This window comes from Pseudoliparis swirei, chromosome 16, assembly GCF_029220125.1.
Source record: "Pseudoliparis swirei isolate HS2019 ecotype Mariana Trench chromosome 16, NWPU_hadal_v1, whole genome shotgun sequence".
Lineage (NCBI taxonomy): Eukaryota > Metazoa > Chordata > Actinopteri > Perciformes > Liparidae > Pseudoliparis > Pseudoliparis swirei.
The window spans coordinates 21,292,635-21,307,675 of NC_079403.1; the positions used below are offsets into that span (position 1 = coordinate 21,292,635).

General features: G+C 42.8%; 1 protein-coding gene across 1 annotated transcript in view; it reads right to left on the reverse strand.

The window, feature by feature from the left end:
• The window catches only part of cdk14 (cyclin dependent kinase 14), a 201,210-nt gene extending 188,131 nt beyond the window's left edge, over window positions 1-13,079 (reverse strand). The window contains exons 1-2 of the mRNA XM_056433736.1: window positions 12,266-13,079; window positions 1,551-1,582 (exon numbers count right to left, since the gene is read on the reverse strand). Of these exons, the coding sequence (XP_056289711.1) occupies window positions 1,551-1,582; window positions 12,266-12,359 (126 nt within the window). The 5' untranslated portion in view covers window positions 12,360-13,079. The remainder of the gene's footprint in view (window positions 1-1,550; window positions 1,583-12,265) is intronic.
• Window positions 13,080-15,041: the final 1,962 nt, after the last annotated feature.

Below are 15,041 nucleotides of genomic sequence, written 5' to 3' on the forward strand. Positions count from 1 at the left end.
TCGTAATGAATATGATTAGCAGTCTGGATCTCAGCAGGTATATCACATATAGAGTGAAGCAATCTACCAGGCAGCCACAGCATCAACAAGTCTGCCGCATCAACACTAAAACGCTGTCTTATCACTAATTCAATGAGCAATGTGACTGCCTCCTGCAGACACGGGATAAAGGTTCCAAACAAGGGTTAAAAAACAGATGACACAGCTAAAGCTTCGGACCATTTCAAAGGGGAGGAGTCACGGATCGCATCGGTAGATTTTTAATAATCCATTATCGACCCGTACAGATTTCATTGTTTTTTCATCACTGTCTCGAAAGAAAACAGTCAAGAAATCTAAATGTTATCCTTTTTGTTAGTTATCGTCATCTATAGTGGATATTTGCATAAAATACTCAATGCTGATGATGAGATTTTTAAATTACTACAGTTCAAAAGTTTGGGGTCATCCAGACAATTTTGTGTCTTCCATGAAAACTCACTTTTATTTATCAAATGAATTGAAAATTGAATAGAAAATATAGTCAAGACATTGACAAGGTGAGAAATAATGATTAATATTTGAAGTATTAATTTTGTTCTTCAAACTTCAAGCTCAAAGGAAGGCCAGTTGTATAGCTTATATCACCAGCATAACTGTTTTCAGCTGTGCTAACATAATTGCACAAGGGTTTTCAAATCAGATATTAGTCTTCTAAGGCGATTAGCAAACACAATGTACCATTAGAACACTGGAGTGATAGTTGATGGAAATGGGCCTCTATACACCTATGGAGATATTTCATTAGAAACCAGACGTTTCCACCTAGAATAGTCATTTACCACATTAACAATGTATAGTGTGTATTTTTGATTAATGTTATCTTTATTGAAAAAACAGTGCTTTTCTTTGAAAAATAAAGACATTTCTAAGTGACCCCAAACTTTTGAACGGTAGTGTATGTATTTTTTTCTCATGGTCTTTGGTCGACAGGAACGCTGTGACGGTGTGTTTTTTTTTTGCAACCCTGGTCAACATATTGATTCCTCTTGCATTCCCTCCCAGTTTGCTGATGTAGGGGGTTGGTTGATGACACCCATGAATGGCATCTTTACACATCACATTTTCATCCATTTCATTAACTTTAGGACAGCGAGCGGACGTTTTATTGAGGAGGCTAGTGCCTCAGCTGTGAAACCAGTCTAGAGCCCTGGTGTACTCGCACAACAGAGAATCTGGTTGGTGCACATTTGGTGTAACCTCGTTTTGGCCGTCCAGAGGAGCCCCGTGTACCGGAGACTGACCCTGGGGGACGTTTCTCTGAGATGAGAGGGAGAACCCCCCCCCCCCGCTCCACACATGAATATATTACACACCACATGCACTGAGTAATGGCAGGATCACATCAAGAAGAGAGAAAAAAAAGGAATCAACTGCAATGCAGTCCTGATAAACATCTGGCCGGACAAGACCTCGATGAATAATTTGAGTGAAAAATACGGATTTCGACACTCTGAAACAGGAAAAAGCGACAACACCAGCTCCCAAACATTCACTTGTTTTCAACCTACCTCGTCAAAGCCGCTGTCCTCTTTCTTGAAAGCTGCAAAAAAAGAAGAACGAAAGAGAAAATCAGACAGTTGCCTGTATTGACATCTTTTGAAGAATGAAACAAATCAAACGGTCGAGATGCAGCACATAAACCTCGTCACTGGAATTAATTCTGCTCTCATTAAAGCGGTGCAGGGTCTGGGTTTGGATGGAGCTCACTAGTCCCTGGTGTCAACTCACTTCTAATGGTGGAGTTTCATCAGAGGAGTGCAGAGAGCAACACTAACAGGGACGGAAAACATCACTGACACATTCTAACCCGAGCAGTGGGTGTTGTCATATGCAGCTAAACGTATTCATTGGTCTCACCAGAGCTTGGCATTTAGCAGTTCTGTGTGTGTGTGTGTGTGTGTGTGTACCATTTATTTGTTCCCACACCTGCAGTCTGTCAAGACCTGCTCCCTTCTCTGATTGGCTATGGCCTATATACACTTTGTGTTTGTGTGTTTGTGTGAAACTTTTGCCATGTCCTCCTCCTCGTGACCCTAAAAACACAAGGGTAATCCAAAAAAGAAGAGGTTTTTCCATCAAGAAAACTATGCAGTGCTCGTGAGACCTGCCCCCACCCCCCTCTGACCCCACGGTGAGCTACCTGATCCCGACCCAGCATCCTCAGCGGCGATGGGCTCACATGGCCTTAGAGCAGCAGTCCACCACGTACACACACGGAAAAAGAGAAAACTAGAATGGGCACTCGGTAGAGCGCATACCTTCGCATATCACAAGATTGGGCATTGAATTATGAACATTTTGGCATTAGTTGCATGCCAATTGGATATAAATTGATGGTAAAATAAAGATGTTGACCTTTTCATTACCTTGACCTTGACCTTTGACCCGATCGATCCCAAAATCTAATCAAATGGTCCCCGGATAATAACCAATCATCCCACCAAATTTCATGCGATTCGGTTTAATACGTTTTGAGTTATGCGAGTAACACGCATACAAATAAATAAATACACGGCGATCAAAACATAACCTTCCGCATTTTCAATGCGAAGGTAACCAGGCTTTTTTTTGTTAGCAAGCATCTCCATTAATCTGGTGGATTCGTACCTTTTTCACATAAAAAGGTGTGTTATGACATCCCAATATCTTGGCATCATGTTCACATGTGTTGAGCCCCACCCTCGAGCTGCTAGTCCTGTTAGCTGTCTAGCTGTCATAGCTGCCATGGAGCCCACACTGTCACGAACTCAACTCTCAGCGTAAAGATTAGCTCATTTAGGGAGAAACTAAATATATATGGAGATACACCCGGGATGTCAAATGACACAGCATCTCTCAAAGATGAAAATAGAAGCTAAAGCTACAGATGACAGAGTCGTAGTGAATCATCACATTCACCACAGAAGACGATGAAATTAAGAAACACAACTGTTCCTGTAAAGTCGTGAAGGTCTTTATTCAATGTTACAATCAGCAACAAGCTAACGCATTCTGTGTAGCTTCAGTAGCTAGCGTAGCATAAAGGTGCTAACAATAGTTAATGGTGTGCTAACGTGGTTGCATGATTTTACTCTGTGATTGGCAAGGCTTCATTCGGGGGCGGGCCTTTTCAGGTAATCGGTTCTTTTCATTAACATAATACAATGTTTCACGTAAAACCACATTTCTGAAATGTCCACACTTCAAAAAGCATTAAGATTAGATCATTTTGGGGGAAACTAAATATAAATGGAGATACATCCGGGATGTCAAACTGATACAACACAGTTCCTGTAAAGTCGTGACGGTCTTTATTCAATGTTACAATCAGTAACAAGCTAACGCATTCCGTGTAGCTTCAATAGCTAGTGTAGCATATAGGTGCTAACAATAGTTAATGGTGTGCTAACGTGGTTGCCTGATTTTACTCTTTGATTGGCCAGGCTTCATTCGGGGGCGGGCCTTTCCAGGTCATCGGTTCTTTTGTTCTCGCCATTATAATATATAATGTTCCACGTAAACCAAATTTCTGAAACGTCCACACTTCAAAAAGTGTATTTGTTATGTCTTATGTCTGTGTGCACCGTGACGGCCCACTGGGCTCCTCCCGCTGATTGCGGGGGAGGACAGCGTTGCATCAATATCCTTCATATTCATGAGGGGGATGAACCGTTTAACTTTGATTTCTGAATCCTTCTAATAGAAGCTAGAGAGCATTACTAACAGGAGTTATTAACTCCTCATGATGATTACATTAAGTCGTCTGAGGAGAAAGGCAGATGGCCAAAGAAGGGAGGGAGGGGGGGGGGGGGGGGGCGGCGGCTGCTTCATGGTAAAATACATTTTGATGTGGGAGTGAGTGTTTTGGAAGCATCGTCAGTTGAACGTCTGCTTCCTTCCCCTCAGAGGGTGAGTACACACACACACACAAACACACACACACACACACACACATCCCCAAAGACACTCCAGACAGCACAACCACAGCCACAAACCACACACTCAATACCATGGATTAGTCTGCAGGTAGACAATAGAGATGCTGCAGCGGCTGACATGTTAGATTCAGTGCTCACTGTGCAGGAAACACATTTCTAAATGTTACGGATTTAGTCCAAAATTATTTCATGAACGATTTTTTTTTTTTAAACGTGAAAAAATGAATTGTTAATTGCAAATTAAACTGCATTATCACAAATATGACTTGAGGAACGTCTTCTAAACCAAGCCAGGTTTCTAGGAGGCGCTGTTTACGTCTGACTGCAAGTAATCTTTATGCTTTATTTATATCCAGAGTGCATTCAGAAAATATTTTTTTTTAAATGAATTGAAGCCCTGTACGAAGGGAAATGATGAAAGGTAAAAATGAAGGATGAGTACAAATATTACAGAGGGAAAAAAAATACATTTCTTTCCAAACTCCCTGCAGAAAAAGACAGAAGTGCTGCTTTTCATCGCGTCACGATGGGATCTGCCTTTTGATCACGTCTGAGAGCAAAACATTCGGAAGGTAAAGCTCCCACGCAGAGAGGTGCAGAATACTGAGGCAGGTTTCTCCTGAGCTCCAGAGCTCTTCTCCAGAAACGTCACGCTCACATCGGTGGACTTCTTTCACACGAATCCTCGGAGCACCTTTCAGCTTGTTTTAGTCAAGATCTCCGTAAAAAAAAAACGCCAAGTGGTGACGGCGGGACGCTCGGACTAAATACTGAAACTACATCACTGTTATCGAACATGACTCATCGACGTCGAAGCATCATGCATCTATTCAACATGTATTGATTCGTCTATCACACCTTTCGATAGTATTCTAGGTCTTCTTTCTGCCATCTGGGCTCGAGCTGATTGAGTTTGGGCTTTTTAGGGAGACTGTGGACCTCGGACACTCGCCAGGTGTCAGTTGTATAATTGGGCCAGCGAGAAGTCCCATAAGAGGATTCCTTCCCACACCGAGCAGCTGTAACCTAAAGAGGTGCGCTGGATTTAGAACACAAGACAATGGGAGAGCAGCAATGGGAGACGGACTGCGACGCAATAAATGTTTTTTTACCTTCGCATTGAAAATGCGGAAGGTAATGTTTTGATCGCCGTGTATTTGTATGCGTGCGTGCGTGTTATTCGCATAAGTCCAAAAGTATTAAACCAAATCACATGACATTTAGTGGGATGATTGGTTATTATCCGGGGACCATTTGATTAGATTTTGGGATTGATCGGGTCAAGGTCAAGGTCATGAAAAGGTCAACATCTTCTTTGAATCGCATGAAATATGGTGGGATGATTGGTTATTATCCGGGGACCATTTGATTAGATGTTGGGATCGGGTCAAAGGTCAAGGTCATGAAAAGGTCAAAATCTTATTTTTACCATAGCGCGGTAAATTGTTATCCAATTAGCATGCAACTAATGCCAACATGTTCATAATTCAATGCCCAATCTTGTGATATGCGAAGGTATGCGCTCTACCGAGTGCCCGTTCTTGTATGTTTTTAATAATTTTTGGAGACCAAAATCAGAATATTAGATCAAAATGTAATGAATGGCCAATACCTTAATAGTTACCCCTGTACCACTATACCTACGCGTTCAATCAATATTCTTGATTGATTGTGTCTCGTGACAGAGCGGGTTGGAGGGGACGCTCACTTGTCACCACCCACTCCGGAAGGAGAGGCGGCGGAGTTTTCCTGGGAGTTTTGCAGGGAGGAGGAGCTCCACCCGCCGCCCTGCCGGCGTTCCCGAAACCATCCGAATGCAACGCACACTCTGAATCACACTTCCACGTCTTGAAGCTGCCGCCTCGCTCCGACCCGGGGGCCCCCTCTGCGGCTCCTCGGGAGCAGTTGCGGGGTTTAATTGCCTTGCTCGAGGGCATCTCAACGGCAGTAACGCAGAGTTCATTTACTTCGCTGCCCAGATTCCTCCTGCAGGTCCAGGGATCATCAGACTGACTTTTTTTCAATTATGAATTGTATGTTTCTGCTTGATTCGTGAGGCCAGCCTGATGTTTATGACTCAAGTCATCTCTCATAAGATGTACAATATGAAGTAAATAAAGATCATAAAATGTCGTGATTGTGGAAAGATCTGAGGCTTAGTGTGTAGCCACCCAATCAACCTCCCCTTGAACACAGTCTTTTAAAGAAGACATATCTTGCTTGATACCAGGAAGATATTTATTTCCATGTTTACATGCTTTAATGTATTTTAAAAAACACCACTGTCTGAAACGCTCTGTTTTGGCACCTTTCGACAGAATCGCGTTGCTCCGCCCTCACATTAACACGGCCTATCACAGAGGAGAACACACGGGTTGAGGAACCCTGCACCAGTCCACAAACTAGTTTTGCTGCTGTGGAAATCAAAAGCATGCACACAGTGCATCGCGTGGCGGGGGCCGTAACCCGACACCATACGAGGGGCTGCCCACCGGGACCGGTTGGATCAACACTGTCACAGGGAGGTAAACAATAAGGCCGGCTCTCGAATGCGCTTGGTTAAAGCGTCCGTGGAGCCCGGGCCGAGGGCCGAGGGCCGAAGGGCCGGGGGGGCGATCGATTGCTCAGATCTGTTGATTCAGATGAGAGGAGAGACGGCCAATAGGAGATGAGCGTCGGCAGGAAAGTCAATGCCAATCTCTCTTCTCCGGCATCATCGACCCAAACTCACTCCCGTTCATTTCTCCTCTTCTCTCATAGGCAGCATCCAGCGATTCATTATATACACACACACACACACACACACACGCACTGCTGCAAAGGCCACTGAACTGAAGATCTCCACCAATGCCCTCTGTGTGTGTGTGTGTGTGTGTGTGTGTGTGTGTGTGTGTGTGTGTGTGTGTGTGTGTGTGTGTGTGTGTGCGTGCGTGTGTGTGTGAGTGTGCGTGTGAGAGAGATGAACTGGGATATGATGGCTGCATGGTGTGTACGGGATGATTCATGTTTACAGAGTCACATGCGTGGTTACTTTAGCAGCAGAATATAAAGATATATATATTATTTGCAAAAATCCAAATTTCATTTAATCTCATAAATATCACAATTGGTGTTTATAACTCGCATACGTCTGAAGAACTTCATCATTTGATGACAGTATTTGAATGGAACCACATTTAAAGGAGACGTGCTCATTTCATCATTTCATACTTCTATCTTGGGCTTTTTTTTAATTGAACATGTTTTCACGCTTTAATGTTCAATAAACTCTCTTTTTTCAGCTCAAACCATCATCTGTCTGAATACCCGTGTTCGCCGTCTCTGATTTAGCACCTGTCTCTTTAAGACAACCTAAGTCTGCAGTGATTGGTCAGCGTATTCCAGTTTTCCGCATCGGAACTGTGTGTCAGCTACATGGTTAGGATCATTTCACAATATTACAAAACTCTAAGACCTGCTTTATGATCAATAGAGACATGTGGAATACCCCCTTCTACCACACGGGGGCCTCTTATTACACATGGTAATTGTGTTTATGTCAAAAAACAGACATAAGCCTATAAACTGTCCTCAGCTTGTAACACTCTTAATACCAGCCTCAAAGGTCGAAGCCGAGGTCAACACCATGCGCCCAGTCCATCGGTGCTCGGGCGGAAATGGTCCACCGTTGTCATAGATACCATGGATGATGCACTGAAAAAAATGATTCGGACCCCTTTTAGATATTACTTGATTTAATCAAGCTTATTTTACTGATTTGAATGTGTTATCGAATCCTTCTTATCTTTTTAAATTAATCGTAACACATATTTCCATGGTTTAAGAAAAGCAAATTTTTTCATTTAAAAGTAACAGGAAAAAAATATGTACATTTTAATTTCCACCTTCAATTTCCACATGTGCGCATGTGCGTCCACAAGCCCCGCCCCCTTTTTTCTCCTGGAGGCAGTGTTGCCAGGTCCGCGGTTTTCCCGCAGAATTGGGCTACTTTTGAAGTGTTGCCGCGGGTTGCTTTTTTTGTCCGCTGGTTCGGGTAGACCTATTTTGCATGCAAATTACATGAATATCTTTAAATAAAAAGCCATATTTTAAATGAAATAATTTATTTATACCCAAATCCTACCATAAACTTATTTTAATGCTGGCATACTAAACATTTGGTGTTACTTTGTAGATATTACAATACATTTGGCAATGATAGCAATGCTGTTGGACTTTAAAAGCGGTGTATATGTTTAATTAAACTTAATTTTAGTATGTACAAATGTAAACATTAAATTGATTTGCATATGAACAAAAAAAAATATTAAAGTTACTTAATCGGGGTGGTTGTAGCTCAGTGGGGTAAGAGGGCCGTCCTGCAACCCCAAGGTTGTAGGTTCGATCCCCGCTCTCCCCATTAGTTGCAAGTCAAAGTGTCCTTGAGCAAGGCACTGAACCCCCAGTTGCTTCCCGGGCGCATCACTGCAGCCCACTGCTCCTTAATAACTAAGGATGGGTTAAATGCAGAGAACTAATTTCCCCTTGGGGATTAATAAAAGTGTATATTAATCCATTCTAGTAAACTGAACCCCAATGGGTTTAGTTGGAATTTCTTAATATAATTGAGTTAACTCTAATCAAAATCATTGAGCAGACAATATAAATATAATTAGGCTGAAATTAGTTGAAAATAATTAGTACAATCAACTTTAAAAATATGTCTGGATTTAGATGATTTTATTTCGTGCAATCACTTACCTAAAAAAATTTGAGTAATTCCAACATCACATTTTTTTCAGTGTGGCATCGTTGTTGGCCTACACATAAGTGTCCGTATGGATGCATGTATCGTAGGATCAAGCACACGTCTACACATGGGATCGGAATGCCATGATGAAGATGATGATGATGATGATTCGAGTATCACAGGTACTTCAGCAGCAGCGGGAAGAAGCTGAGCTGCAGAAATGTCATCGGTGTGTGTGGTCGTGTCAAACTCAAGGCTCCTTATCAATATTATTAGTTTATACTGAGTCAGTCAAATGAATCAAATTTCTCAAAACGTCAATACGTTTTTCTTTGGTTCCTGCACACAGAAAAATAATGGTTCTTAAATGGTTCTTTAAAAGGCTTTGTGGCTCTACCTCCGAGTGAAGAACCATTTTTTAAAGGTTCTTTGAGACACCTTTATAGGTTCTTTGAAGAACTCTTTAGGAAATGGTTCTTTTAAGAACCCTAGTTTGAAAGATTCTTTATGGAACCAGAAATGGTGTCTTGAAGAACCATTTGTTGAAGGTTCTTTGAGACACCATTATAGGTTATTTGAAGAACTCTTTAGGAAATGGTTCTTTAAAGAACCCTGGTTTGAGGGTTCTTTGTGGAACCAGAAATGGTGTCTTGAAGAACCATTTGTTGAAGGTTCTTTGAGACACCATTATAGGTTATTTGAAGAACTCTTTAAGGAAATGGTTCTTTAAAGAAAACTGGTTTGGGGTTCTTTGTGGAACCATAAATAGTGCCTTAAAGAACCATTTGTTTAAGGTTCTTCGAGACACCATTCTAGCTGCTTTAAGGAAGTCTTTAAGGAAATGGTTCTTTAAAAATCCTGGTCTGAAAGATTCTTTATGGAACCAGAAATGGTGCCTTAAAGAACCATTTGTTGAAGGTTCTTTGAGACACCATTATAGCTTATTTAAAGAACTCTTTAGGAAATGGTTCTTTTAAGAAACCAGGTTTGGGGTTCTTTGTGGAACCATAAATAGTGCCTTAAAGAACCATTTGTTGAAGGTTCTTTGAGTTACCATTATATTTTATTTGGATAACTCTTGAAGGAAATGGTTCTTTAAAGAACCCTGGTTTGAAAGGTTCTTTGTGGAACCAGATATAGTGCCTTAAATAACCTTTTGTTGAAGGTTCTTTAAGATACCATTATAGGTTATTTGTAGGGCTGCAACAACGAATCGATAAAATCGCTAAAAATCGATTATTAAAATAGTTGGCAATGAATTTCATTATCGATTCGTTGTGTCGTGCGATTATTACGGCGCTCCATAAGTCACGGAGTATAAACAAAGTTGAGTTGAGCGCAGAGCGGCGCAGGAGAAACAAGAGCGGAGTGAGAGGGAGAGGAGAGACTGAACGCTGCGTTGTGAGAGCCAATCAGCGCTGAGCTGCTCCTCTGTTGATGAATCTAATTGGCTGCTGCTGCTCACGTGGCGCTGGATGCGGAAGTCATTCACGTCGTCGGAGACATTCACGGAGCTAAGTGCGCCTACGGGTGACGTGATGACCCCAGACACCAGGGCGTTACATGTCACGACGTGTGTGGCATTTCCACAAGAGTATAACGTAGAAAACGTGGTTATTTATTCCGTGGCGGATAGCGGAAAATATTTTTCCATGGAGAAAGGCAACGGAGATAAGCCACAACTCGCTGTGAGCGCTGCGCGTGCAGACAGCATTTAACGGAGCGGAGCATTGCGTGCGCTCTGATCGCTCTTTTAATGAAGTATCGATACTAAAAATATGCTAAATCACATCGTTTTTAACGTACGGGTACTTTGTTAGTATCGCTACACCGTGCAGCGTGACAGCAGCAGATGTAGCGGACTAACATTCAAGCTAACCTAACTTCCCAAACGCTGTCGACATCTGAACGCTGATTGGCCGAGACGCGACACGTCCCATCAAAGATGTTTTATTGCGAAGAGCACCACTTCACATTTTTTCCGCGTCTCACTGCAATCTCAAAAAAATAATAAATCTGAACGCGTCTCTGATATTGTTCAGGGGGCCACATGGGGACCACTGCTCAGGAGAGGAAAGCTGTCAGTCTGTTTGTGACGGGTTCATCACATGCTGACCAGTGGACAGGTTCATCACCATGGTGACCAGTGGATCTCCAGGACCTTTCCATGACTTTAAACCAAATTTCCATGATTAAACATTTTGTGAAAACTTTCTATACGTGACAAAGTGAGAAGATGTAGTATTTAAGCTAACAATGTGAATTCCAAAGCATACCGTATATATACCGTGTAAATTAAAATTTGAATAAAACAAATTTGCATTACTTTTCCAAATATTTTGGGATTTTATTTTTTTCAATTACTTTTCTAGGCCTGCTAATAGCCATTTAAAAATTCCATGACTTTTCCAGGTTTTCCATGACCGTACGGACCCTGTTTTGAATAAAGGGTTGAAAATAAAAAAATATAAAAATTTAATCCGATTAATCGATAGAATAATCAACCGATTAATCGATTATCAAAATAAGCGTTAGTTGCAGCCCAAGTTATTTGAAGAACTCTTTCAGGAAATGATTCTTTAAAGAACCCTGGTTTGAAAGATTCTTTATGGAACCAGATATAGTGCCTTAGATAACCATTTGTTGAAGGTTCTTTAAGATACCATTATAGGTTATTTGAAGAACTCTTTAAGGAAATGATTCTTTAAAGAACCCTGGTCTGAAAGATTCTTTGTGGAACCAAAAATGGTTCTTCTATGGCTTCACTCTGAAGAACCATTTTCGGTTCCAGATGGCCCCTTCATTTCCCTGTGTGTGTGTAATGTGATGGTAAAGTGAGGGCTTAGCGAGAGTTGAAACCATGCAGGACACTGACGGATGTCACCTTGAGTTTAAAGGACATCGTGATGGACCGACTAATCATGGAAATCTGCAGGTACATTTATTTGTGTACCTTTAGCCCGACCGGCTGCTGTTCGTCCTCACAATGTGCACTCGGGAGAAATGGAAACATAAATGGGAACGAGAACAGTTGGCTCTCTATTTTTTCTCTTCTTCTTCCATCACATTTACATACAAATGAGTTTGAACTCAATCTGAGGTCAAGTGTCCTCCATGTGGGATTAGAACATCATTAAAAATAGATAATGACCGAGGATGAGGACGATGGTATGTTCAAACTACCAAGATGGTGATGATGACGGAGAAGCATGTGACCTGACGGAGGGAATTGAGCAATCAAACTTCAATGCAACAGCGGATCTCCAGGGGAAACACATTCCATCCCCGTGGTGTCCTCACAACTCTCTATAAACTACACACACCGTTTATGAAACTGTCTCCAACAACAACAACAACCACACACCAGGAGCAGAGCAGAAAGGAGCGGGCCGAGCTGATGGAGGCTTTTTTCCATGGCTGCTAACCCCAAACTGGGACCAGACATCATCCCCTCGGTGGAGAGGGGCAGCCCCGTGCTACATGCATGGAGACATATATTCCTCCTCCTCCTCCTCCTCCTCCTCTCATATTACGCACAAAAGAATCTGGGAATGAATAACACGTGCCGTTTACTCACCAATGCTCCTGAAACTCTCCGACAAAGTTCTCCTCAACTTTTTCATTTTGCCGATTTTCTGCGGGGGCTGGGAGGCTGGCATCAGGTCGCACATTTCTCTCTCTCTGCGTGTCTCTCGATCTCTCTCTATCTCTCTCTCTCTCTCTCGCTCTGTGTCCACACGCCGAGCTTCGCAGCGGACCGCCGGTGTGGTTTGGAAGCGGGGAAGGAGGACCGGTCGTTCAGCCTACCCTGCGGGGCTTCTCCAGCGCAGCTGCAATCGCTGCTGGAAAACAGGAAACGGAGCCTCTCTCTCTCTCTCTCTCTCGCTCTCTCTCTCTTTCTCTCTCTCTCTCTTACTCAACTAGTAACAACAAATGCCTTCTTGGGATTTTTTTTTTCCTCAAGAGCGCAACTACATCTCCAAAAGAGGCAATAAAAGTCAGAAGCGGCAAAAGGCATCCGAGCTTGGAAACCGTGCGTAATGCGCTGCGCCTCCCCGGTGCGTCTCGTTCCGTCCGTTACAAAAATCTCTCTTCACATCAGATTCTCTCCGCGTCCCGGTCACTCCCCGCTCCACCGCAATCTAGATGTCATTTTTGGGATTCTCTCTCTCTCTCTCTGGTTTCGACCCCCTCCTCCCCTCCACTCCTCCGCTTCCCCCCTACACCCCGCCTCCTGGGCGCGAGGATTGGAGCGCTGCCGCGGAGCGCCGCGTTCCCATTGATCCCGGGGACTGTCCCTCAGTGGCGCGAGCTCCGCCCCCCGTAATGTGTTGCAGGAGGAGGAATATTTTTTGCCAGATTGCTGCTTGAGACCGCTGCCCTCTGCAAGACCCGAGGTACCCCCCCCCACACACACACACACCGTATGTCCTCATACCACCTTCAAAAAGCATAGCAGATATTTGAGTTATAATAAAGACTACCCCGTGCTCTGTTGTTTACTTTTTTTTTTTTACAATGTGTTTAAATTACTAAACACAATCCACAAACTCTATTGATATGCACATAACAGGTTAAATTCCACTCTTCCACGTCTTCCTCGTGCACACCTGTATGTATTATTGGCATGCTGCACGTAACACGTGATCACACACAATCCTCAGCATCATTTTTTTTCTTCTTTCATAATTGTGCACGTTGTTCTTCCAGTAAGTCTTTTCTGTGTTTTTGTTGTTGCACAACCTCCCTGCAGACATATAATACCCCGCAGCTCTATTTCTGCCACATAATGCTACAATATTTCATATCTCAGTTAATTAACAAGAGCATATAGTTGGGATTTAAGCGACCAGAGCTCTGCAAACCCGGCATCAACCCTCTAAATCATGCAGCAGCGGCGGCGGCCCCGGGAGCTCCTCTGCGCGTCTGTCACGTCTTTACGCGCCGGCTGGCGTCTCCAGAGTGATCGAGCCTGCGCTGCAGTCACCACAGCAGCTGCATGAGGAATTCAGAGGCACCGGAGGAAGAATGGCGGATAGCACTGTATATGTATCCATAATATATATATGTATATATACATTGATATGTATACGTCTCGGTGTAGTGAAGCTGCTGGAGAGCCGGGCCGCATGCCAAACATCTCTGGAATGCAAATAGCTGACGCGGTTTGGTGCCTAATTGCTTTGACAGATAATTGAGAGACAAACGTAACAGCTTCATTAGTTCGATTTGTGTCCTCCATCCTATGAGCCGTCGCATGATGACGCGTGCGCGCAGTTAAACACGCACGCGGTCACGCAACAGGCGGGAGAATATGGAGTGAAACCGGAAGCTGTTTAAAAGCCAGTCTTATGAGGTCACGTTGCACACATGGAGGCCCCTGCGTGGGGATGGAGGTCTGTGGCTGTATACGATGTGCACGTGGACCACGTGTTCATCATGGGCTCATTCTATAGTGCTCCTCTCTTAGAGGAAGACTGCAGCCACTAACCTTGTTACCTTCACTCCTTCCTAGAAGAAAACGTCGCTCTTCTCTCGTGAACCACAAGCAAAGAGGAGAAAAAGGTGTTCTTGATGAATAGAAGTCAACGGAGCGATGCTGCAGAGACCAAAACATGGATTTTTTTATTCGCGGGTTCATTTTGAGATGGAAGGAAAACATCAAAAAGACACATTGAGGAGTTTTACTTGACTTCTTTGTCTAAATGCATCTGTCGATTTCTCCTAAATAGATTTCTAAAAAAATGACCTTTTGATAACGCCTCATTTGCATATTTGATCAAACGTGTAATACCCAAAAGTATGCTTTTAATGTCAGTCATAAACTGGCGAAGTGTCATGTGTCTGGAGGTTTTTCCAGAGGGGTTTGTTCAGATATATTATCCATATAATTATAAAATATATCACTAAAAACATGGAGTATATATATTTTGCATGGATTTTTAACATTAATGGAGTCAAATATTTTGACGCGTCAACAAAATAACACAAGAACGTTGCTCTCGACTTCCAAAATGCATGCAGCTTTAAAACGTGACGAGTGGAAACAAACAAACAAACAAACAAACGGGAGCTCTCTACGTCTGCCGGTCATATCTACGCTTCAAAATTCAAAAGCGGTATTTATTTGTGAAAACTGTCTCACGAAAACAAAAACGTTTCATTAACGTAAATTTGCCACCGACGTTATTTCCTGTTATAATCCCAAAAATACTGGGTTGGGGAACGAAAACCCAAAACATTTTCAAAACATATATTTCGAGTGAGTTCATATCACTTACAAGTTTATGAAACGAGTTCCAGTCTCCAGAAAACATTTCAAATTACACGCACACCCAAATGGAGACGAGATT